Source organism: Sus scrofa, chromosome 1 (assembly GCF_054392235.1).
Source record: "Sus scrofa isolate SSC_HxYL_T2T_F1_AM1 chromosome 1, Sscrofa_HxYL_maternal_Yorkshire_Landrace_v2.0, whole genome shotgun sequence".
Classification (NCBI taxonomy): domain Eukaryota; kingdom Metazoa; phylum Chordata; class Mammalia; order Artiodactyla; family Suidae; genus Sus; species Sus scrofa.
Genome location: NC_139383.1, coordinates 67,698,624 through 67,725,047, shown reverse-complemented (window position 1 = coordinate 67,725,047; position 26,424 = coordinate 67,698,624). Strand labels below are relative to the sequence as shown.

General features: G+C 35.2%; 1 protein-coding gene across 7 annotated transcripts in view; it reads left to right on the top strand.

Annotated features, from left to right (window-relative positions):
- ASCC3 (activating signal cointegrator 1 complex subunit 3) overlaps positions 1-26,424 on the top strand; it is a 325,213-nt gene that overhangs the window by 84,000 nt on the left and 214,789 nt on the right. For all 7 annotated transcript variants that reach the window (XR_014806468.1, XR_014806467.1, XM_084961374.1 and 4 more), the window contains 2 exons: positions 22,991-23,191; positions 23,809-23,949. Coding sequence is in view for 5 of the 7 variants with exons in the window: in XM_084961374.1 (XP_084817500.1) it covers positions 22,991-23,191; positions 23,809-23,949 (342 nt within the window). In the remaining 2 variants the exon portion in view is untranslated. The remainder of the gene's footprint in view (positions 1-22,990; positions 23,192-23,808; positions 23,950-26,424) is intronic.

Below are 26,424 nucleotides of genomic sequence, written 5' to 3'. Positions count from 1 at the left end.
ATCCTCAGCTTCCTGTGAGCCATCTAGAGTCAAGGAGAAGTGTCTCAAAGGAAAGATGAGTGCTGTTATTTCCTTTAAAATGAGAATGAAAAAGATGCCCGGCAGACAGAACTGTGTCTTTGATATTTTGGTTTAAGATCCAGGTCTGCTTTTTTTTGGAGTTAAATAAGTTGACTGCTATCTGTTTCCCCAGTTGGGAGTTAAATTTTTTTAAATAGTCACTAGAGTGTTATTCAGCAAAATTGGAAAACTGACCCAAACGTAATATTTGGGTAATATGAAAGATGCACAAAGTGTTTCATTTGAGAATTTAAGAAAGTTGAGTCCTTTAATATCTGAATATAGAGAATTTGATGTTTTCTATGACCTTATTATTGAATCCCATGCTTGTAGGCTAGGTTCTGGAGTAAATGATAAATAGGACATTGTCACTGATCTTAAGATACTCCACGTAGTGCATCTGCTCCACACCATTTCCATGAAAGTGATTAATACAGTAGGGGTATGTTGTCTAAATTTCTATGGCAGCACAGAGAAGGCAGATTGACAAGTTCACAGAAGAAGCCTTCATGAAGGTGAAAGGGCATAGGATTTGCCAGATAGACAAAGTAGGTCAGGAGGTGTATTTTAGGCAAAGGATGCTCCATGAAATGGTTTTTAGCCTCTTATAAAAAAAGAATTTCAGTATTACTAGCAGGTAAGGTACATGTGGAGAGAGCAGCAAATTTGTCCAGAAAGAGACTTCATAGGACACATGAAGGACTTTGAAAACCATACAAGGCTTAGACTCAATATTGTGGGAAATACTACTTCTTAAAGGTAAAAGTAAGTGATCCCAAGTATTTTTTTGGGGTGCGATTTTAAAAGATATTTCTTTATATTCCTTTTCTGAAATTTCATCGTTAGTATACAAAAATACAGACAACTTCTAAATGTTAGTCTTGTATCCTGTTACTTTGCTGAATTCATTTTTCAGCTTGAGTAGTTTTTGTGTGGAATCTCTAGGGTTTTCTGTATATGGTATCATGTCATCTGCATACAGTGACAACTTTATTTGACCAAGGAGGTGAAAGATTTATACGAAGAGAACTATAAAAAACATTAATAAAGGAAATTAAAGGGAATTTTTTTCTTTAAAATGGAAAGATATCCCATGCTCTTGAATTGGAAGAATTAATATTGTTAATTTGGCCATATTATCCAAAAAAAACTATAGATTTAATGCATCCCTATCAAATTACTCATGACATTTTTCAAAGAACTTGAACAATTAACCTCAAAATTTATATGGACCCATCAAAGACCTAGAATTGCTAAAGCAATCCTGAGGGTAAAAAACAAGGCAGGAAACATAACTCTCCAGACTTCAGACAATACTGCTAAGCTATAATAATCAAAGCAATGTGGTATTGGTACAAAAAACAGGCATGTGGATCAATGCAACAGAATAGAGAGCCCAGAAATGAACCCAGACACCTACATCAGTTAGTCTTCAACAAAGAAAGCAAGAATGTAAGATGAGAAAAATATGTCTCTTCAAGAAATGCTGCCAGGAAAGTTGTAGCACTGCATGTACAACTTTTACAACTCAATAGCAAAAAAAAAACAAAACAACAATCCAGTTGCAAGTAGGCAAAAGACCTGAATAGACATTTCTCCAAAGAAGATATACAGATGGCCAATAAGCATATGAAAAAATGCTCAACATCACCAGTTATTACAGAAATGCAAATCAAAACTATGAGGTACCACTTCACAGCAGTCAGAATGGCCATCATTAACAAGTCAACAAATAAAAATGCTGGAGAGAGTGTGGAGAAAAGGGAACCCTCTTACATTGTTGGTGGGAATATAAATTGGAACAACCACTATGGAAAACAGTATGGAGGTACCTCAGAAAACTAAATATAGAACTATCATATGACCCAGCAACACCACTCTTGGGCATATATCTGGACAAAACTTTCATTGAAAAAGATACATGCGCCTATATATTCATTGAAGCACTATTCACACTAGCCAAGACGTGGAAAAAAAATGCCCCATGGACAGATGAATGGATTAAGAAGATGTGATACACACACACACCCACACACATCCACACACCCACCCAACGGAATACTACTCAGCCATAAAAAAGAACAAAATAATGCCATTTGCAGCAACATGGATGGAACTAGAGATCTCAAACTAAGTGAAGTCAGTCAGAAAGAGAAAGACAAATACCATATGATATCACTTATATCTGGAATCTAATATACAGCATAAATGAACCTTTCCATAGAAAAGAAACTAATGGACTTGGAGAACAGACTTGTGGTTGCCAAGGGGGAGGGGAAGGGAGTGGCAGGGACTGGGAGTCTGGGATTGATAGATGCAAACTATTGCCTTTGGAGTGGATAAACAATGAGATCCTGCTGTATAGTACTGGAAACTAAATCTAGTCGCTAGTGATGGAATGTGATGGAAGATAATGTGAGAAAAGGAATATATATATATGGACAGATGAATGTTTTAAGAACATGTGATACATATATGCAATGGAATACTATTTAGTTATTTACAAAAAGGAAAATTTGCCATTTACAGCAACATGGATGCAACTAGAGATTCTCATATTAAGTGAAGTAAGTCAGAAAGAGAAAGACAAATAGCATTTATCACTTGTATGTGGATTCTGAAATACGGCACAAATGAACCTATCCATGAAACAGAAACTTATGCAGACAAGGGAACAGACTTGTGGTTGCCAATGGTGGAGAAAAGGAAAAGGTTTGTGTGTGTTAAGTCTGGAAGGCAGTATACCATGTTGGTGAAGCAGGGCCTCTGAATCCAGGCTGACTGAATCTTGGTTCCCCACTTTCTAGCTATGAGATTTGGGTCAAGTTACTTAGCTCTCTGTGATCTAGTATTTCATTTGTGCAGTTGGGGTGATAGTACCTACCTCTTAGTTTGATTGTGAGGATTAAATGAGTTAATATATGAAAAAGTTGAGTACTTAAGACATTTTAGATAACATGTTACCTTAAACTGATAATGTAAGGGGAATTCCCATTGTGGCTCAGTGGGTTAAGAACCTGACTAGTGTCCATGAGGATGTGAGTTCGATCCCTGGCCTTGCTCCATGGGTTAAGGATCCAGCATTGCCGTGAGCTGTGGTATAGGTCGCAGATGTGGCTCAGATCTGGCATCGCTGTGGCTGTGGTGTAGACCAGCAGCTGCAACAGCTTCAGTCTGACCCCTAGCCTGGTAACTTCCATGTGCCACAGGTGCAGCCCTAAAAAAAAAAAAAAAAGCCAAAAATGCGGAGACCAGCTCAGCAGGATGGGGCTGAAGAACGGGTGCTGTAGAACTTAAGGAAAAAAAGTTAACATAAAACAAGACACAGAAACATTTATCTTAAGTAAAGGTAGGAACTGGGGTACTCAAGGTCTCAGGGACCAAGAGCCCTGCCTCAAGAAACCACACTGCTTTTATTGTGCTCTAGTGAAAAGGGGGTTGTAGGTGCAGGATATAGGGGCTTTTTTTTATTATTATTATTTTATAAGTTCTTTTAGTATTTTAAAAGTCATTTAGCTGGTAGATGGTTAAACTTTTACTCTAAACTTTAGGCATTTAAGAATCATTAGCATTTGAGTTAGCTATCTATGCATAGCATCTCAGAGAATCCTCACTGTGCTTCAGCAAAATGGCATGCCTATTTGCGGCAACCCTGTGTGCCTAGGTTTGCACCTTGGTTCTCTTTGCTAATGCATATTCTGCTGACGACCACTCATAAACCACTTGGCCATGAGGTTCCTCTTTCTCTTATTCTTTAGAGGACATATCATGCTTGTGCAAATGGCATTCTAATCTGCACAGGTCTAGAGTGCCTAGACCAATGTATTATGTCCTCATTCAGCTGATCCTAGGACTAACCCATGCCTTTAGGTCTTTGTTCTTAAGCTTAAGTCATTTACCATCACCATGACTGTTTCTCAAGCAGGAAGAGGGGACAAAGTAAGGAAGGATAAGATGGAGTTTTCAGCAAAGAGGCTAAGAAAATATTATAAAAACATGTCTTGCAACACAAAAAGGCCAAAAAAAAAAAAAAAAGATAATGTAAAGTGACACTGTGAGGTCAGAATATGGATACAATGAAAAGACTTATTGTTTCTTTGGAAGTTACATTTATTAAATAAATTATTTCTGGGTTCATTTATGCTAATCAGCTATGCTTTCATCCCACATAGTCACTCTATTAAGACATAGAGTAGTGTCCAGTTAATTGATAGAAATTAAAGAAAGCAGTCTTTATTAACATTTATGGTTATCTAAAGACTTATAGTTTAGGGAAAGGGAAAAAGAATAAGTATTTAAAAATGTTATTTTTCCTTTGGTTTTACTTTGTTCTCTGAGCCTAAATTTAAGGAGTTTATTGACATAGTTTGATTAATCAAATTACAAATGCAAGAAAGCTAAAGAGGCACCCAGAAAAACACTTCAGAATGTAGATCAAAACTTGAACAGGATAAAATGTCACTAAAAACCTGGAAATACGCCCAAATAAAAAGGCTTCTCCTGAAACATCCCATGGGCTGCTTTTTACACTGTCAAGCATATTATCAGTTTCATCAGAACCATAGTCTTGAATTACTCACTGCCTTTTTAAGAGGTGGCATCAAGAAATAATAACAAAATATAAAGTTTAAAACTGAAAAATGAGTTTACAATCTTTTAGAGATCTTAGCAAAGAAGAATTTCTTAAATTTCATGAGGAAGTAAACAATGTGGCAAAAATTAAATTTCTAATGATTTTTAACAAATCTTAATTTCCCTTCATACATGCCTAACCTCACTTGGTAATTAGAGCCACAAGTATTCTCATTCTATTTGCTGATATATATATATATTTTTTTTGTTTTTGTTTTTTTTTGCTTTTTAGGGCTGCGCCTGCGCGTATGGAGATTCTCAGGCTAGGTGTCCAATCAGAGCTTCAGCTGCCCACCTACACCACAACCACAGCAACCCCAGATCTGAGCTGCATCTGTGACCTACACCACAGCATCACTGGATCCTTAACCTACTGAGGGAGGCCAGGGATCAAACCCGCAACCTCATGGTTCCTAGTCGGATTTGTTTCCGCTGCACCACGATGGGAACTCCTACTGCTATATTTTTTAGCACTTATAAATACCTAAACAAACATAGAGAGGTAGACTCCTTCAAAATCTCTTGTAATCTCCACAATACATTGTCATTCTTTTTTACTCAAAGTCTTTTTAAGATGAGACTTAAGATATGTAAATAATAACCAAAAAAAAAAAAATTTATACTTGTGTTCCTATCTGGAACCCTTTATGCCTTTGTCTAAGTAAATCCAGATTTTCATCTGGTATTTATTTCTTATAGTGCAGATCTGCTGGTGATGAATTTTTTCAGCTTTGTATGCCTGAAAAAAAAAAATCTGTTTTTGTTCTTGAAAGGTATTTCATTTGCCATGGAATTCTACGTTGACATTTCTTTTGTAGTACTTAGAGATATAGCTGTGTTATCTTCTTGCTTATGTTGTGTCTGATGAGAAGCATGCCCTCATTTGTAATCTTCCTTTTTATGTAATATGTCTTATTTTTCTGGTTGATTTAAAAAAAAAAATCTTTTTTATCACTAGTTTTAGACAGTTTGATTATGATGTGATTTTATATTAGCTTTGTGTTATTGTACCAAAGTATTAGTGAATTAAAATGTTCATTTTATTATCTCAAAAGTTCTGGAGATCCTATTTGGATGGGTTTGACAGAGTTCTTTGTTCAGGCTTTCACAAGAGCCAAATCATGGAATTGGCTAGACTGAACTCTCGTCTGGAAGCTCTGAGGAAGGGTTTCCTTTCAAATTCATTCAGACTGTGGGCCAAATCCATCTCCTTGCACTTGTAGAACTGAACTCCCCATTTCCTTGCTGTCTGTCATTCTCAGCTATGAAGGCTGTCCACATTCTGTGGTATGTGGCCCACTCTATGTTCAAAGCCAGCATAGGAATATCAGATCCCTTGTATGCTTAAAATCTCTGACTTCTTCTGGCAGCTGGAAATAAAAACAAAAACGAAAACAAAACCTCTCTGACTTTAAAAGATTCAGACCCACCCAGACAGTCTTCCTAAAGCCCAACTGTTCCATATAGCATAAACTGAATCAAAGAGATAAATCTATTATAATCACACTTCTGGAGTTTATGCAGGGTATTTACACTGTGGAGTGCTGGCAGGAGGAAATCTTGAGAGCCAAGTTAGAATTTTACCTACCACTACCTTGGTGTGGTTTTCTTCGGTTTTGGTTGTGTGTGTGCACGTGCATGTGTGCTTTGCATTGGTTAAACATTTTGAATCTGTGGGTTTATAGTTTTCACCAAGTGTGGGAAATTTTCAAGCACTATTTTTTTCAAAAATTTCCTGCCCCTCTTCCCCCTTTTCAGGAATTCTTGTCATAGGTGTATTAGAGTTCCTAAAGTTGTCACGCAGCTTAATGATGGTCTATTAAGTTTTGTTTGTTTTGTGTTTTTCTTTTTTTTTTTAATGATTTTTACTTTTTCCATTATAGTTGGTTTACAGTGTTCTGTCAGTTTTCTACTGTACAGCAAAATGACCCAGTCACACATACATATATACATTCTTTTTCTCACATTATCCTCCATCATGCTCCATCATAAGTGAGTAGATATAATTCTCAGTGCTATACAGCAGGATCTCATTGCTTATCCATTCCAAAGGCAATAGCTTGCATCTATTAACCCAAGACTCCCAGTCCATGCCACTCCTTCCCCCTCCCCTTGGCAACCACAAGTCTGTTCTCCAAGTCCATGAGTTTCTTTTCTGTGGAAGGGTTTATTTGTGCCATATATTAGATTCCAGATGTAAGTGAGATCATATGGCATTTGTCTTTCTCTTTCTGACTTACTTCACTTAAGTATGAGACTCTCTAGTTCCATACGTGTTGCTGCAAATGGCTGTTTTGTATTTTTCTTTTCTTTATGTTTTATTTTGGGTAGTTTCTGTTGCCTTGTCTTCAAATTCACTAATCTTTTCTTCTGCAGAGTCTAAAGTGCTGTTAATCCCATCCAGTGTGTTTTTCATCTCAGTCGTTGTGATTTTATCTCTAAAAGTTCTCTTTGTGGCTCAGTGGGTTAAGAACCTGACATAGCGTCTGTGAGGATGCAGGTTTTATCCCTGGCCTCACTCAGTGGGTTAAGGATCTGGTTTGCCATGGCTATGGAGTAGGCCTGCAGCTGCAGCTCTGATTCAACCTCTAGCCCAGGAACTTCCATATGCCACAGGTGTGACTGTAAAAAAATTAATTAAAAGTTTGATTTGAGTTCTTTTAATATCTTTTATATCTCTGTATACACAATCATTTCTAGAGCTTAGGGGACCGTCATCAAACTTTTTCTGTAAAGGAGCAGATAGTAATTATTTTAAGCTTTGTAGACCACATAGGTCTGTGTTCCATATTTATTATTGTCTTTTTTCTTAGGATACCCTTTCAAAATGTAATAACTATTCTTACTTTATAGACCATAAAAAACAAAACAAATAGATAAAAACATGCTTCAGGCCAGATTTGGTCCATAGGCCATAATTTGCTGAATCTTGCTCTAGTTTCTTAAACAGTGTCATTTGTGTCATTTCTGGATTGCTTTTAATTGATCCGTTTTTCTTATTTCTTATGATAATTTTTTTCCTACTTTTTAGTGTGTGTTACCCTTTTTGACTGAATGCCAGACATTGTGTTTTTTGAGTACTTATTTGAGTACTGGATATTTTGTTTTCTTCTAAGTATTGCCCTCCCCCCACCTCCAGGGTCATAGTTAAGTTACTGTGGGTTGGTTTGATTATTTCAGGTCTTGCTTTTGAAGTTTCTTAACTTTAAAAGAGCAGCATTTTAGTCCAGGGCTAATTTTACCCCACAGCTGAGGCAAAGTCTTCTGAGTACTCTACCTAATTCCTAGTTAATTAGGAAGTTTTCTGCTATGGCTGGTAAGAACAGAAACCATTCCAGTGTATGGTGAGGTTTGAACTAGCTTCTTCAGATCCATTCAGAAGAATGGATTGTCTAGTTTTCTCTTATATGTATGGCTGGTAAGAACAGAAACCATTCCAGTGTATGGTGAGGTTTGAATTAGCTTCTTCAGATCCATTCAGAAGAATGGATTGTCTAGTTTTCTCTTATATGTATGGCTGGTAAGAACAGAAACCATTCCAGTGTATGGTGAGGTTTGAATTAGCTTCTTCAGATCCATTCAGAAGAATGGATTGTCTAGTTTTCTCATATGTGTGTGTTGTTTATTACTCACCTAAAGATTTGAGGGAAACTTCTCTGCAGATCTCTGGAGATGTCCACTCTTTCTCTCTTATGATTTTTTTTTACAATAAAGTTATTTTCCCTCAAAGGAGAAACTCAGCTCTAATGAACGAAGTAGGATAGGAAGCTGATAGAGTAGGATATGAATCTTCAGTGTTTATGTGTGGATTTTATTTTTCCCTGTGAACCAAAAGCAGCAGATAAATCTGACAATTGGAAATTATTGAATTTCCCCTTCATGTATGTGGGTTCTGAATTCAGGAATTCAATCAACTGTGGATCAAAAATATTCAGAAAAAAAATTCCAGAAACTTCCAGAAAGTAAAACTTGAATTTACTGCATGTCACCAGCTATTTACATAGCATAGGAGACATGTATATGTTATAAATAAGTGCTGTACCGTTTCACATAAGGGACTTAAACATCTGTGGATTTTGGTATCTGCAGGGGTCTTGGAAGCAGTCCCCCTCACACACTGAGAAATGACTGTATTGCAAAGGTGAAAGGTATGTTCTGGCTCTTCTCTCTGAAGGAGGCTAATCACTAATTTCATTCCAAGATAAGTTGTTATCAAAGGAAGGAAAAAGTCATCTTCTCACAGTTAAATTATCGGAGATGTGAGGTCTGTCCTCTCAAGTAAGGTTTTAAATAAAATGAGAAACGTAAAAGGGGTTGGCCCTTCCCTACCTTTTCCATTCTTTTCGTACAACAGCAGTTCTCATTCGGCAGTGTTGCTGCCTCCCACATCCTCCTCAGGAGACATTTGGCAATGTGTGGAGACACTTGTTTTTCTCAACTACTGGTGCTACTGGCATCTAGTAAATAGAAGCCAGGGTGCTGCTAAACATCCTATAGTTCACATGACCGCCTCTCATGAGGCAGTTACCAAATGTCAATAACACCAAGATTCAGACGCCTCAAAGGAACTGAGCTGTCCCTCGGAACATTATGCCTTCCATAGTTGGATATCTGGAAAGTTGGTCCTCTTTCTTTTTCTTTCTCCTCCCTTCCTCCCTCCCTCCCTTTCGCTCTTTCTCTCTCTCTCTTTTACTTTCTTTCATCTCTTCTAAGCATGGAGTAGACCTAAAACTATTATAAATACATTTATTAAAACTTTTTAACTCCAGTCACTTCCTTCCTAATTTCTTTGATGTTGTAGTCACCTTGTTTTAGGTTTTACACTATACTGTCATTGTTGTTATTATTTAATAGTTGATAGTTATTTGGATTCCTTACATATTTAGTTGGTTTTTTTTTTTTTTAAGCCACACTTGCAGCATATGGAAGTTCCCAGCCTAGGGGCTTAATCAGAGCTGCAGCTTCAGGCCTATGCCACAGCAATAGCAACACCAGATATGAGTTGCATCTGTGATCTTTGCTGCAGCTTGTGGCAATGCTGGATCTTTAACCCACTGACCAAGGCCAGGGATCAAACCCTCAGTGTCATGGACACTATGTCAGGTTCTTAAGCCACAACAAGAACTCATCATTGTTTTTTAATTTTATCCAGTTCTTTCATATTCTGTGACTTTTTATCGCCTAAATTTTCTTTAGGGGGAATCTGGTTGATGGCAGATTAAGATTTTTTTTAACTTTTGTTAATATAAAATACATTTATCTTACCATTATTCTCGAAAGATATTTTTGTTGGTAATTGTATCCTAAGTTCATAGTAATTTTTTAGCATATTAAAGATATTACTCTATTGTCTTCTGCTTTTCATTTTTGCTTTTGAAAAGTTTGTGGTCACTCTAACTATGATTTGTTTTAAGGTACACTTTGTTCCTGGCTGCTTTTAAGATCTTCTCTTTGCCTTTGGAATTTTCCAGTTTTACCACGTTTCTCGATAAAACTTTCTTTTTAATTTCTTGTTCATTTTCTCATTCTATTGTTGGCTTAACATCAGCAGGCAAAAAGAAGGAAAAAGGATTTTAATGTTTTTCATGCACCTAAAACTTGGCAAGCAATGTTAGATAATATTAAAAAGAAATCAGCAAGGTGTTTCCCTTCTCTTTGGTCACCTTGCAGCATAATTGGGGGCATAAGATGGTGTCCATATTGAGTATTTACCATTAATATACTATGGAATGTACTAAGTGCAAAATCAGTAATTTGAATTTATTGTAATATTGTATATAAGGAAGAGGGATCAGTGCAAGTTATAGCTATTAATGAAGATTTCTTGGAGAACTTGAGACTTGAGTTATTTCTTGACTGCTGTAGTCTGAGGGGAGTTGGGCTTTATCTGAAGTGACAGTAAACTTAATGTTTTTCACAGCAGAGCTGGTGTAGAGTATACAGAAAAAGGACAGTTCTTGATTTTGTATTGAAAACTGTATGTAGACCTGGTATAGAATATAGGAGCTTATGTCTTATCCACATTACTTTTTATATAGAAACTTTAAAATGGTATTTTTGTTATAATAATTTGGTCACTGTCATGAGGGCCATTATTTTATGTATTCAAATATTATCTAAAGTATTACTATGAAAACTGTAAGGAAAATCTTTAAAATCCCTCAGCTTACTCTCAAAAGTAATTAGAATTGGATTTTGATACATTCAGTATGCTATGTGTGAAAGTATGCTTTTGGTACTGTGTTATAATCTATTTTAAGAGTCAGTAAATGGTTAATATGTAAAAATTTGATCCATTAGATAAGCTTGCTTATAAATAAGGTATTTTTATTTATTTTTGACTCTTAACAGTTATTTAAATGGTATGATTAAAAAGTAATGTTTACTTGCTATGAAAGTGCACTACAGTTCAAATATATGAAATAGCTAGGTCTCATTTTAAGAGAAGGGCTATCTGTATTTTCTTTTCTGCAAAAGAATTTTTTCTGTATTCCCTGAACTTTTTCAGGATTGCAGTACCATAAAGTCTACTGGGAACACTTGAACCAACTAACTAGGAAAAGGGCACCAGCTGCTTGAAAAATACCTACTAAACTGGAGGGAGTTTTAACTAACATCTGCTTCTAGCTAGAAGTACTCTAAAAAAAAAAACTTTCTTTACAACCTATACTTTATTGATTTTACAGGGCAGGAAATTAGAAGAGAGATAAAAAGCTTAAAGGCATATTGAGCTACCCTATAATGATAATTTTAGAATTCACATGAATTTAGAAGTCTAACTTGTAATGTGGGAATTTCAAGTTGCTTTAGAAATTGAAATTCTTGTCATGGCTTAGCAGAAAGGAATCTGACTAGGAACCATGAGGTTGCGGGTTCGATCCGTGGCCTCGCTTAGTGGGTTAAAGGATCTGGCGTTGCCATGGGCTGTGGTGTAGGTTTCAGACGGGGCCCGGATCCTGCATTGCTGTGGCTGTGACTCAGGCTGGCAGCTGTAGCTCGGATTGGACCCCTAGCCTGGGAACCTCCATATGCTGCGGGTGAGGCCCTTAGCAAAACAAACCAAGTTGCTTTAGAAATGGACTTTGCTCATATCTTCCTACATATCTATGTATTGTGGTTATACAGGCCTATCATAATAAACAGAAATATTGGATATGATTGTATTGCTACTATAAGTTTTCATTATTTGTCTCTGAAAATATGTATGGATTTGTTATCAGTCATCGGAAGTCATTTCTTATGTTTTTGATTGATGCAAATCATTGTGCTAGGAGCTGCAGTGAATACCAAAAGGCTTGGAAGTATGATCATGCCTTTAAGGAACTTACTTTACACTTAGGCAAGTAGAACTGATGTTTACGTCCGCAGCTTCACCATTTGCACATTTTGTATATGGATCAAGTTGCATAGCCCCTAAGTTTCAGTTTCCTCATCAGACTCTTTATTTTGAAGATTACACGCATCAGTCCACAGAAAATGTATAGCAGTAGAGTGTCTGTGATATATTTTGGGACATTAGCCACCCACATTATAAATTGCAATCCTGAAAAATTTAAGGGCATACTTTGAATCTTTCTGTTGAGTTATTAATAGGTGAAATTAATTTGGTGTAAATAACATTAAAATTCTTTAGAGATGAATATTGAAGTAGGAAGACAGCTTTAAATTAATAATGGTAAAGAAAAGGAACTTGCATGTCTAGATAATAGTGTGCTTTTCTTTAGGCATCTTATATTGCATTGTTTAACTTAATCCCCTTGTATAACCCCCGAAGCCAGTTTTAGAGAGGACTAGTTTAAATTTGATCCACTGGTTCAAATATCAAAGAATGACTAAATAAACATAGGTTACCTTGCTTTTTATATTCTCAACAAACTCTTAACATTCTTAGTAAACTTCAGAGGTGTATGAAAATAATTATGTAATTTTGGGGTAATTTTAAATGTATGGAGGAAATCTAATATATAAAGAAATCCCAGTGAATTCTCAAGCAGTCTGTATAACATGTTTTATTGCATAATTTTCATGATTTCTTCTTTTAAATAAGTTTTACTTATCCTTCAGATCTTAACAATACAATACAAGAAGTTCAAGTAAAGCATTTATCTTATAGGGGTCCCCTTATAAACCTGTCCCTTTTAATTTGATACCTGTTCAAACAGTTCTTCTGACTAAAACGTACTTTGTTCTTCCCAGAGTAGGCTGTGTTAAATTATGAAAAAAAAAAAGATGACTAAGAAAACCTTAATCACTATGTTGGGAGTGGGTAGGGAAAATTCGGGTAACAGTTCTAGTCTTGCCTGTACTTGATAATCACGTGGGGGACTGTTAAGAAATGTCCAGATGACTTTTCCCCACCCAAGCAAATAAATAAAAATCTCAAGGATTGAGCCCTGAAAATCTGTCATTTTTCAAAGCACCAGTACTCCCTACCTCAAGTATGAAAAACGTGTTCTTGAATCACTGGCCTCCTCAGCACATCCTCACCACGCTCTTCCCCAGCAGCCTTTGGCTGGGCCCTTCCCTGACTCTTTTGAGCGGTGGGTTCAGTGTATTTGGAACCCTTCCATGTGAGCTTCAGATCTCACCTGGGGAACAAGTGGTAAATTTCAATTTAAGGAAGCATTTTAAGTCCTGCTTACTGCTTATTTTCCAATAAATGAAGAAAATTCTGAGATCCACTCTTTTATGGAAATGAGTTAATGACATTAGATTGTGTTTTTAAAATACTGGAAAATTTAAAAGATACCATCTTAAATAGACATTTCTAAATATTTATTCTTCAGGAAACTGATATCAAGTCTGCTGTTAAAAATTGGAATATTTGAATACACATGTGAGTGTGTGCACATTTATATACTGAACTGACCATTCTAAATAAGTCAATACTTTCATTTCTATAACATATTTATGCTATATCATTTATATTAAATAGATTCTTGACCTGAAATTATAATAGGTTAACCAAGTATTGTTAGGTTAGTTAGTGAAAATAGTTTCTTATCTTTCAAAACAGTTTGATGAGGATTCTGTTAATAGGCAATTTTCTTGTATAAGGAGAGATTTAAAATGACGTCTTTGCTTTATTTGATTAGTTTTGGAAAATTTAAAGTCATTTGTTCTGCAACAATTTTTTTTTTTTTTTTTTTTTTTGTCTTTTTGCCATTTCTTGGGCCGCTCCCGCGGCATATGGAGGTTCCCAAGCTAGGGGTCAAGTCGGAGCTGTAGCCACCAGCCTATGCCGGAGCCACAGCAATGCGGAATCCAAGCTGCATCTGCAACCTACACTACAGCTCACAGCAATGCCAGATCCTTAACCCACTGAGCAAGGCCAGGGATCGAATCTGCAACTTCATGGTTCCTAGTCGGATTCGTTGACTACTGCGCCACGACGGGAACTCCAACAAAATTTTAAATTAAGAAATTACCCATAATTTAACAACGGTAATTTTTTGTGTGAGCTTGACCATGTCAGTACCCAAATACTTGATCCTCTTTAAAGATTTAGGAGTTCCTGTCGAGTCTCAGTGGAAAGGAATCTGACTAGTACCCATGAGGATGCAAGTTAGATCCCTAGCCTCCATCATTGGGTTAAGGATCCAGCATTGCCATGAGCTGTGGTTTAGTTTACAGATGTGGCTTGGATCCCGTGTTGCTGCAGGTCCGATTCGACCCCTAGCTGGGAACATCCATATGCCGTGGTCATGGCCCTAAACACACACACACACACACACACACACACACACACACACAGGTCCGATTCGACCCCTAGCTGGGAACATCCATATGCCGTGGTCATGGCCCTAAACACACACACACACACACACACACACACACACACACAGGTCCGATTCGACCCCTAGCTGGGAACATCCATATGCCGTGGTCATGGCCCTAAACACACACACACACACACACACACACACACAGGTCCGATTCGACCCCTAGCTGGGAACATCCATATGCCGTGGTCATGGCCCTAAATACACACACACACACACACACACACACATTTGAAGATTAAGCAAGCTAACGAAAGTAATTCAAAAGTTAAGGTCAGAACCAAAACCAGTTATTACTCTAAATATCAGCCAAGAAACTGAAAATGACATTTTCTTTGTGGAACTCAACCGAATTTGACAGAGACTCTTTGCTTCTATTAGAAGTGCAGCTGTTTATTAGAAGGAAGATCCCTCAGTTTGGGTCAAAAAGACTGTAAAACCAATTAAATAACAGTGTCTTACATTTTTAAGATATAATACAGAGATGTCCTAGAGGGATATTTATATGCATGTCAGGATAAGTTCATCTCCCATATGAAGATAATTTATTAACTTAGTAGAAAACCAGATTCTTTGCCTCCAATTTTACTTCTGCCTTTAAACATCTGATCTTTGTATTATAATCCTGGTTTTGTGAATCCAGCCTTTACTTATTATGTTGGTTCTATCTGAAGTCAAGCATACCAATCCCAGCCAAATCAAACCCATGACTGAGGTTTAGCCATGTCTTTTACTGTCTTCTTGTGCATTGGGAATGTTACTCTTAGCACAGCACCTTAGTGAAGGTGTTTCAGAATGACATTTGACATGCTGTCTTGTTAATGAGTGTGCTGGTGGAAACCCACATGGGCAGTCCCCACGGTTTATTCGTGGAGTTTGTTACTGTGCAGCCAGAGTTTTTTTTTTTTTTTTTTTTTTTTTTTGCTATTTCTTGGGTCGCTCCCCCGGCATATGGAGGTTCCCAGGCTAGGGGTCGAATCAGAGCTGTAGCTGCCGGCCTACGCCAGAGCCACAGCAACTCGGGATCCGAGCCACGTCTGTGACCTACACCACAGCTCACGGCAACGCCAGATCCTTAACCCACTGAGCAAGGGCAGGGATGGAACCCGCAACCTCATGGTTCCTAGTCGGATTCGTTAACCATTGCGCCATGATGGGAACTCCAGCCAGAGTTTAGTGTGTCTTTTAAAATACCCCCTTGAGAATTTTTCTTTAGTTTTCTTACTATTTAAGCCTTAGCTCAAACCTGGGAATCAGGAGTACCTTCCTTTTCCAGAAAGAGGTTAATGCTCCTTCCTGACTCCTCTTACTCCCTAAGTGCTCATTAAATGTGGCAATATTGCTATTACTCATTTTCTCTCCTTGTATATTTCTCTTCCAGGCCAGTGGTAATAGCTATTTATTTATCATTTTGTTATCAAGGAATGCAGTGTATTTAGAAAACGCATCTATTTACTTGGGTTTTTTTTCGTTTTTGTTAAATAGACTGTCTTCAGGATGAGAAGATTCTTAGGAATTGACTCATTAAGGCATATTGAGCATTTTTGGTTACTCTTTAAAATGATGTAAATGCGTTCCTTTAAATAATATGAAAGGATTATGAATTATGCATTGTGATTTCTTATTGCCTTTTTTGTGTGTGATAAAAATTGGCTCAGTTTCATTTTAGACAATAACTAACGTACCTGATTTTCACAAAATCTTACAATCTCATTTCCTTCAAAGATTTAATAGTAGATTACTTTCCTGAGGCCTTTTGTTGCTAAGACTTAATTTCCTCCACCCACATTGTCTGGTTCAAAATGAATTTTTACCACGAAACATTAAAACATACGACTCTTTAGTAAAGAGGAACTAAACAGTGGCTATACACTGTTTTTCCTATCTTTTTTTTTCTTCTTCCTCTCAATTAACAAAATTCAGTTATTTTTCAGTGCATTTTAAAGTGGAAGTACAAATTAGAAATTTGGGGTTTGGTAAAGATGTATAATTCTATATATAACAATGGGAAAAGGAGTGAATCAGTTACTTTGTAATGACATAAATATGTTAGGTATTTATATCTGTAAGGAAGAAATTATTATTTTTAATACATTATAAGACAACACAGAGTAGGCCTTCCCCTTTTGTTTTTTTCTTGAGATAAATATTTTTTATCTAAACAGAAAGGCGTTTTTTGTAGAGCTGATGATAACATCTGTTCTTAAAAAAATAATATCTAATGTAATTTCTAAATTTATAAAATATAAAGTAAAATTCATTTATAGTCCCAGCTCCAATGGAATGGTTTGATATAGCTTTCCATAATAGGTTTTTGTATTAACAGATTATATGTAATTAGTTATGTTCCTGTTTTATGGCATGCTTTTTTTTCCCTTTTAGATGTTTTCCTATGAGCATATATATCTTCCTTATCCTGTTTGACCACTGTAATTCATAAAGAATGTATCACAAACTACTTATCTCAGACTCCTATTTATGGCCATTCAACTTGTATTCATTTTTTTAATTATAAATGATCTTTTAGCAAACATCTTTGTGCTTATTTATCTGGCATTCTTGTTCAGTTTAACTTGGATAAATTTTTGGAAGTGGAATTTTTAAATTAAATGATATGTAAATTTATTAATGTTAATTATTTAAAAGCAAGTTACTTGGTTAAAAATTGGCATAAGGAATAAAAGTGTAAAGTAATGAAATCATTACTCTTTTCAAGTTTTTAACTTGAATTTTTAAATTTGAACTTGTTCCAGTCCTTGCTGTGTATTTCTTTGCTATTTATCCTTGGGCAAGTTTTTTAATCTCTCTGTGCCTAGTTTTCCCATATTTAAAATAAGGATAATAAGAAAGACCTACCTCATGGGTTTTCCTCAAATATCAAAAGAAATAATCCCCTTAAAGCATTTAAAGCAAAGCTTTCCATGAAGTATGTGTTCAATAGAAAAGCTAGTTAACTGGTACTATTATCATTAAGTAGATTAGTGAAAAATTTACCTGCGGACTTAATAAGGAATATGTTACTTTTTTTTTTTTTTTTTTTTTGTCTTTTTAGGGCCATGCCTGTGGCCCATGGAAGTTGCCAGGCTAGGGCTCAAATCAGAGCTGGAATTGCCAGCCTACACCACATCCATATCAATGCCAGATCCGAGCCGCATCTGCAACCTACACTGCAGCTCACAGCAATGCTGGATCCTTAACCCACTGAGCAGAGCCAGGGATTGAACCTCATCCTCATGGATAGTAGTCGGGTTCATTACCACTGAGCCACAATGCCAATGCCAGGACTATGTTATATTTTGTATTTATCTCCAATTCAAGAGCATTAAAGGTAACATTTTAGTTTTGTTTTATAACATATTAGTCTACTGATCTTGTCACAGACCATCAGTTTGGGGTTGGCAGTCTGTGAAGAACTATGCCAGATCTTCCCCGGTTTCTTTAAAGGTTTGGATGTGGAATTGTGTAGTAGCAGAGGTATAATTGGGTCCACATTACAGGCTTCTGGTAGTCCACACTCACCCACTGCATTGTGAGCTCTTGAAGACAAAGAGTAAGTCCTCAAGGCTGGGCACTTGGTAGGCAGAGTTCAGTGCGCAACAAATGAATGGGAAGGTACAGTTTAGATAATGGCAAGGTGTATCATGTGCAAAACTAGGCTTTACATGTAACACATCTAGTCTTCTGCTGAAACAGAATTTTGGGTGAGGTCCCAGGTCTAATGCTTTAAGTATTGTATATAGGAAACCTACTGTTTCTTCACTTCCTAAACTTTTAATTGAGAGATGCTTTGAGGAAGTTGACTTATTATGACCAAAAAAGTGAATTTGTTGAGGAGGACAATGAGTGGAGGGATGTATGACTTAAAATAATCTGAAGGACCTTTAGAAGAGAAGCTCAGTTTACCTTTTTGTCTCTAGAGGGTAAAACTCTAGGAATAATAACTTTTTAATATGAGATATTTTTGTAATACTGTAGAGCTTATTTATGCATCTCCACTTAATCAGACATTTCTCTAGTTTTTCTGTTTTTTAATGAATTCAGCTGTATATTTTTGTGTCTTTTTTTCATTGTTCATAGGTACTAATTATCACATTTTAAAAACTAGAATTTTTTTTTTTTTTTTTGGCCACACCTGCAGCATGCAGAGGTCTGGGGTCAGGGATTGAACCCGTGCCACAACAGCAACCCAAGCAACAGCAGTGACACCTTAACCTACTGAACCACCAGGGAACTCCCCAAAACTGACGTCTTTAAATAGTAAAGTCTCTTAATTTATCTCTGTCCTCTATTTTTTCAGATCCCTACTTTCTTCTATTAAAAACTGCTGTATTAGGTTTTATGTATTATTCCAGATATAAACAAATATAGACATATTTTAATATTAAACATATAAATGATAGATTCTTATTCCCTGTTCCTCCTGTCTTACCAACTTTGAAAAAAATAGCATATTATGATATTGTTATGCATCTTGCTTTTTTCAAATAACAAGATCCTTCCATCTTCATAAATAGAATCCATTCTTACATTGTTTTATGGCTACATGGAATTCCATTGTATGGATGTGCCATAATTTATTTGCGTAGTACCTTATTGTTAACATTGGATTGTTTCCAATTTCTGGTACCACACATAATTTTGTGATGTATAATCTTGTACAAATACATTTTTGCACTTGGATACATTCTAAGAAAGTGGAATTGCTAAGCCCCAGGTAATATGCATTTGTGAGAGAAAGATTTTTGTGTTCCCAAAATGAAATAAGCCATGTTGTGAAAGAATTCATTGGTGCTCGCTGGAAAATGTTTGTCTGATAGCCTTGGGTTTCACACTTTTTTGACTGCAGCTCACTGTTTAAAAAAATTATTTTACATTGTGATTCAATACACCCAAATACAATTTAAAACATTTTCCTTTATCTTATGTGATGCACTGCATTATTTTCTTTTTCTTTTCTATTTTGAGCCTAAGGTGCATGCTATCTAGAGCTAGAGGAAACTGTGAAAATTACATATATCTTTGGTATCTATATGATTTTTTTCTAATATATACTGAAATTGTAATGTTTACTGTTAGAATATTTAAAACTTAAGCTTATGATATGGAAGGGATGACATGGCCCTCGCTTCATCTTAGATGCCCAGTTGTTGCGTTTTAATTGACTGGCAGTATAAGTATCTACATTTGACTATTGTAAACAATTAATGCAGTATGTTTACTGTAAATTTTTGTTCATGAAGGTAAATAGTATCATCTAGATTATTTTTTAAAATAAAGTATGCATTGGACAGCAGCCTGTGTGGCTAGTATTTGATAAAGGATATTAGAAGCATATATATTTTCTATGGAATTGCATGAATGAGTCATGTCATTTCTGTAAGAATAGTAGTTTGATTAATCTAAAATATTTATAGACAAGTGGATTTATGATGAGGCATCTGACATTTTCATCTGCTGATTCTGATGTTTTGAAAATGCTTGGTTAAAACTAACTAAAGGGAAAAATGACTATTCTAAACATAAACTCTTTATGATAAATTAGCCATCAGATACTCAGTTTTCTGTTTAAGAGCAAATACATGCTAAGAAAAATAATTGTAGTTTAACTTTGTATATTAATGTATAAAATCAATGTATATGTTTCTTCTAGGTTAGAAGAATATCATATATTTGGAAGCCATGATTGTTATCACCATTTAATTAGATATTAGGGTTTTTATGAAATGTAAATGAAACAATGAATATTATTACTACATAGTCCTAAATTTGAGTAGAATTTTGATATACACTTTTTCTTCCTCTTGAATCTTTTGTTTTCTTAAGATATTTATGAATACAATTTGAATACAGTTTAAATACAAGAAATTCTTTATGCATAATAAACTTTAACTTAATTATCTTATGTTCCAGTAGCTCATAGTCAAAATTTGAAATATACTGAATTCTCTAGTGATATTTTTTCAGTACTGTTACAATTGCTGTCTGTATACAATCCTTTTATTTTTTTTACCAAGCTTATTGATGAAAATTGTTTCATTAATTTTTCTAAATTTAAAATGGAAAACAAATAGAAATGGGAGGCAGAATGTGGGCTTTTTGAAGTAATTGATAAATTTTTGTAGGTTTTTTTTTTTGGTAACTTGCTGTTTCTTAGCATATTCTGCTGATAGTAGAGTGTATATATGCAACAATATTTTAAGGATTGTTTTTGCAGTGGTTTTGAAATGAATGCAGAGACTTATTAATTGGCAAAATAAATGATCATATGGTAGTATTTTAAACAGTATGTTTGGTGGTAATTTGTATTTGGAGCTAAGACAAACACAGTTCAGATCTCATCCCTTCCACAATTTATTAGCAGTGTGGACTTGGATAAGTTGTTTAACTTCTCTAGGTCTTGGTTTCCTCTGCTACCCTTTGGTCTTTTAGGAAAATCATTAGAGACAGAGGAGGCTCTATGGTAGTCTGGTCTTCATAGCCTGGTCATGGCCTACTTTTCTATCTTCATCATCTCTGCTACCCCTTCCTCCCATCTCTGTCACAAAATGACTAACTTTTAACTAGTTCCAGGTGTTTTTTTAATGCTCAGTTCCTTCTTGAAATAGCCTTCTTAGTGACTCCTTGCCCAGATACCTCAGCACATACATCATATCTTTATTTTAGACAGCTGGAATGATGTAACATAATTTTATCATCTTTTTTTCCCCCTTAACAAACTAATCTATTATAAGGGTCATTTTAAACACTTTCTACTTATATTAAGAAAATGAATATTTATATCAATGTAAGTTCTTAGTATAGTAATATTTATACAAATGGTTAGTGACTATTGAATGGAATAGAATGTTATAAACCTCCATCTGTAAGGTTTGTTGGTGTGTTCTTCTGATGTCTTAGTTTACTTCTTTTTTTTAAATTTTTTTTAATTGTTATTTCCCCAATACAGTTTTTTTTTCCTACTGTACAGCATGGTGACCCAGTTGCACATACATACATACATTCTTTTTTCTCACATTATCATGCTCCATCATAAGTGACTAGACATAGTTCCCAGTGCTACACAGCAGGATTTCATTGCTAGTCTATCTCAACGGCAATAATCTGCATCTATTAACAACAAGCTCCCAATCCACCCCACTCCCTCCTGCTCCCCCTTGGCAACCCCAAGTCTATTCTCCAAGCCCCTGAGTTTACTTCTTGATTGAGCTGTAACCTTTAAGAGCATAAAAAAATGTTTCTTATTCATGGTTGAATATAGGGTTTTTTCTGGAACTGCTATATATTTTGTTTAAATTGAGTTTACTGTTTCTTTGGAAGGTATTGTGTATAAAGTACATATCTTTTTAAGACTTTTCCTCTCATTTATCAATTGATTTATCAATCAATAAAAATTTATGTTTCTAGCAGTTGCTTAGGTACTTTGGTGATGCAAAGAGTAATAAAACTGAATTCTTAGTTTCAATCCAGTGGGCTGGACATACACATAAACAAATCACTTCAATGTTTGTGGTTAAGAATCATAATGACAGTATGTAAAGGGGTGTTGAGAGAAAAGGGAGTTCCTTAAATTTTTTGAAATATGGAAAAGTATAAATACATAAATATAATAATTGCAATGGAATTGAAGAGGACAAGAGATTTGAACTTGAATGATACTGAAGAGTTTCTCAAGATTGGGAAAGGTATTATAGGTAGTGCAGAGGCACAAAGAATGTTCAGAAGGTAGTATGTATAGACAGTGGTAGTGGAAGATAATAACAAGAGTTCACATTTTGAAGAGTCCTGTTTACTGTACCTTCTGTGCCTTGAAATATCTTATATGCTGCATAACCTGTATAGTGAAAGTTTACAGTGAGAAGTCTCAGAAAATCTTCAAACTGGAATGTGACATGACCAGATTTATAATTTAGGAATAATGAACTCTGTATTTCTTATCATGAGTCTGTAAAGGCTAGAAATTGCGCATTCATTTACAATAATATTTTACTGAGTTCCTTGGTATCTCAGCGGATTAAGGATCCAGTATTGTCACTGCCATGGCATGGGTTCAATCCCTGGCCTGGAAACTTCTGCATGCCACAGGCATGGCCAAAAAAAAAATTTTTTTTAATTAAAAAAATATAGCAGTATTTTAAAAGCTTCATTATAAAAAACAAAGATGATACAGTGATGACAGTAGATGCTATTATGTCATCTTAAATCTAAATAAATAAGGCTGTAGTCATATAAAATCAAAAGGTACCTAATCTAATTTTGTTTCATTACGTTATTAATTTATTATTGTTTTGTACTTAGGAATGTGTACAAAGATACAATATAGTCTCATTGTCATATTTTTCAAATTGAGTAAGCTGCAATTCCCAGATGCATTAGAATTGTTGTGAATTGTTCTTGACACATCTACTTAGTTTAAATATAGGACACATGGGGAGATTAAACAAACTAGTTTGTTTGCATTTAATGTTTTCTATGGAACCTTCACTATTATTATTTATAACAAGTCATGTCTTTTTTAGATTGGGCAACTGGCTTTTAAAGGAATGAGGAGACTCAATAGAATCCAGTCAATTGTGTTTGAAACTGCCTACAACACCAATGAGAACATGCTGATTTGTGCCCCCACTGGAGCCGGAAAGACTAACATTGCAATGCTTACGGTTTTGCATGAAATTCGCCAACATTTTCAACAAGGTGTTATCAAAAAGAATGAATTTAAGGTAGGAAATTAACAAGTCAAACATCACCTTATTAAATTTTAAAATTTAAAATCATTCTGTAGTTGTACACATTACATGAAATCTGGAATTTTTAAGGTTATTATATGAAGTCATGTAAAGAATACTGCTTATTTTATTTCTTTACTTTTTTAAAATTTTTTTATTATAGTTGATTTACAACGTTCTGTCAATTTCTGCTGTACAGCAAAGTGACCCAGTTATACAAATACATGTGTTCTTTTTTTTCACATTATCCTCCATCATGTTCCATCACATATAGTTCCATGTGCTACACAAGATTGGTACTTATTACTTTTAAGAAAATCCCTATTTGTGTTATGAAAAGCCCACTGCTCTTGTGAGAGCTATGAAAATACACTTAGCTTTGAAGCACCAGTTCTCATAGTGATGAGGCTGTAAAGCAAATTCCATTGTCCTTTAAACAGCTGCACAGTTATCCAACAGCGATAAGTACTTTTCATATATCACTATTAAGATTTTTCACTCCAAATAGCTAGAATCATATTTCACAATAAATAGTGACTTGTATTGACTGCTGTGAAACAAATGACATTGTAGTTTTTGCTCATTCATCATGTGGTGTTTCTTTGGCACAGATTGTATATGTTGCTCCAATGAAAGCCTTGGCAGCTGAAATGACAAATTACTTCAGCAAACGTCTAGAGCCACTGGGCATTGTTGTGAAAGAATTGACTGGTGATATGCAATTGTCAAAGAATGAAATTTTACGAACTCAGGTATGTTGTATACTTGAAATTTATTGTTCTTGTTTAAATACCATTCTTTTTTTTCGGGTAATTGTGAAAATTGTTAAACAACCATACCTTAGGTAACTGTAAAACATAATATAAATGTAACATAATGAACTTTTATTTGTAACCACATTTATCCTCTACAGAAGAGGTTTTTGCTGGTACTTTGTTCTATTATATCTATTCTAACTTCATGGTTCTTGCTGTAACCTTGGATAGGTTACTTGTATAAATTTTAAGTTATTGACAGTAAATTTTGTTCTTTTAAAACAGTAGCCAGTTTTAAAGAACAGGAAAATATATAGATCTTTAAATGATCCCACTAGCATTCTGAACTATTCCATAAGGATGGTTTAATATATAAAAAAGTTTTAGTCATTCATTATTTTAGCAGATAGGAAGCTATTAAATCATGCATTGTATAAGCATTATACTAGGTGAAATATATGACAACTAAGGCATTTAAGATACAGTTTCTATTCTCAAGTATCTTATATTATGACTGAGTAGACAAAACTGTATTAGAACTACAACCAGATTATTATTAATGGCCACAGAGGTATAAATTTCAGAAAAAAATATAGGAACAACTCATTATATTAATAGAATTATGGATTATATGGAATAACCGATATTTTATCAGGGTAAACACTTACAGTAGTTATGTCTGTTGGTGGAATTACGGAAGATTTTTTTCTCCTGCTTTTTCTACTATGAGAATTTGTTACTGTTATAATCTTTAAAGTATATGTAATTTTTCTTTTACTTTGGTTTAGGTAGTATAGCGTTTTATTCAGCATAATTATTTTTCTTCACTGTAGTTGTTTCCCAGCCTATCACTCAATTTTTAAAGGCCAGGGAAAGGAAACTAAAATTAATAGGACACCAGTTATCATGGTGCTCTTATCACTGTGATGGTTGCTTTACAGACATAACATTGCATTTTTGTTGGAGAGACTGAGGCTTACTGAGGTAACAATTCCTTCATGAGGTCTCATTTCCAGTAAATCATGTAGGTAGGATTGGATTCCAGGTTTTCAAATTTCAAAGTTTGTGATAGGTTTCTACAGAAATATGTCACATCTGTCCATCATTTATTCCACAGTTTGTTGTTGTTGTTGGTGGTGGTGGTGGTTTAACCTACCAAGATATTGAAGGAGCTTGGATTTATTTGAAAGAAAATCAGTAAAATGAACATTTGTATATGTAAGAAAAATATGTCTGTATCTACAGATGTTTAATTTTCAAGTCAATTCAGTTTAATATGTATAGCAAATATATGAAATAATTTTTAAAATTATTGGAAATAACATCAGTTGAAAATTACTTTATTAATTTTAGTTAAAGTAATTAATAAAGACCTTACATTCTAATCAGGTTTTTAGAATCTGACCATATGTCAGAGTTATGCAGTAGCTAAAACTTACAATGATAGAATTATAAAAATAATAATTTGTTTCACTACTCAACTGTAATCATGGATAAAATAGTACACTAAAGGAGTATTTGTTATAATAAATGCATAGAATATTTTACATTAATAATACCTCAGATATTAGAATTTAGCAATTAAAATTCCTAAATTAACAGTAATGGAAATACATTTTACTTTTTTTTTTTTTTTTTTCTTTTTATGGCCGCATCTGTGGCATATGGAAGTTCCTGAGTTAGGGGGCAAATCAGAGCTGCAGCTGAGGCCTACACTATAGCCACGGCAATACCAGATCTGAGCCATATCTGAGACCTACACCACAGCTTGCAGCAATGCTGGATCCTTAACTCATTGAGTGAAGCCAGGGATCAAACCCGTATCCTCACAGATGTTCTGTCAGATGCTTAACCTGCTGAGCCACAACAGGAACTCCAGATATTTTAAATAAAAAAGCCGTGTTATGATTTTATTAAATTTTTCCTTCTGTCTCTTTAAAATAGAAAACCATTTTTCAATTTACAGATTTTTTAAAAACCTGTCAGATAGCGACATATTCTAAATGTTAATGCTTTCCTATAATAAAAAGGATATTAAAAATAACCAGAACTTGGAGTCCCCGCCGTGGCTCAGTGGTTAACGAATCCGACTAGGAACCATGAGGTTGCGGGTTCGATCCCTGGCCTTGCACAGTGGGTTAAGGATCTGGCCTTACTGTGAGCTGTGGTGTAGGTCACAGATGCGACTCGGATCTCGTATTGCTGTGGCTCTGGCTTAGGCTGGTGGCTACAGCTCTGATTCGACCCCTAGCCTGGGAACCTCCATATGCCGTGGGAGTGGCCCAAGAAAATGGCAAAAAGACAAAAAAAATAGATAAAAATAAAAATAACCAGAACTGGTGTTCCCGTCGTGGTCTGGCGTTGCCATGAACACTGGCGTAGGCCGGTGGCTACAGCTCCGATTCGACCCCTAGCCGGGGAACGTGCATATGCTGTGGGAGTGGCCCAAGAAATGGCAAAAAGACAAAATAA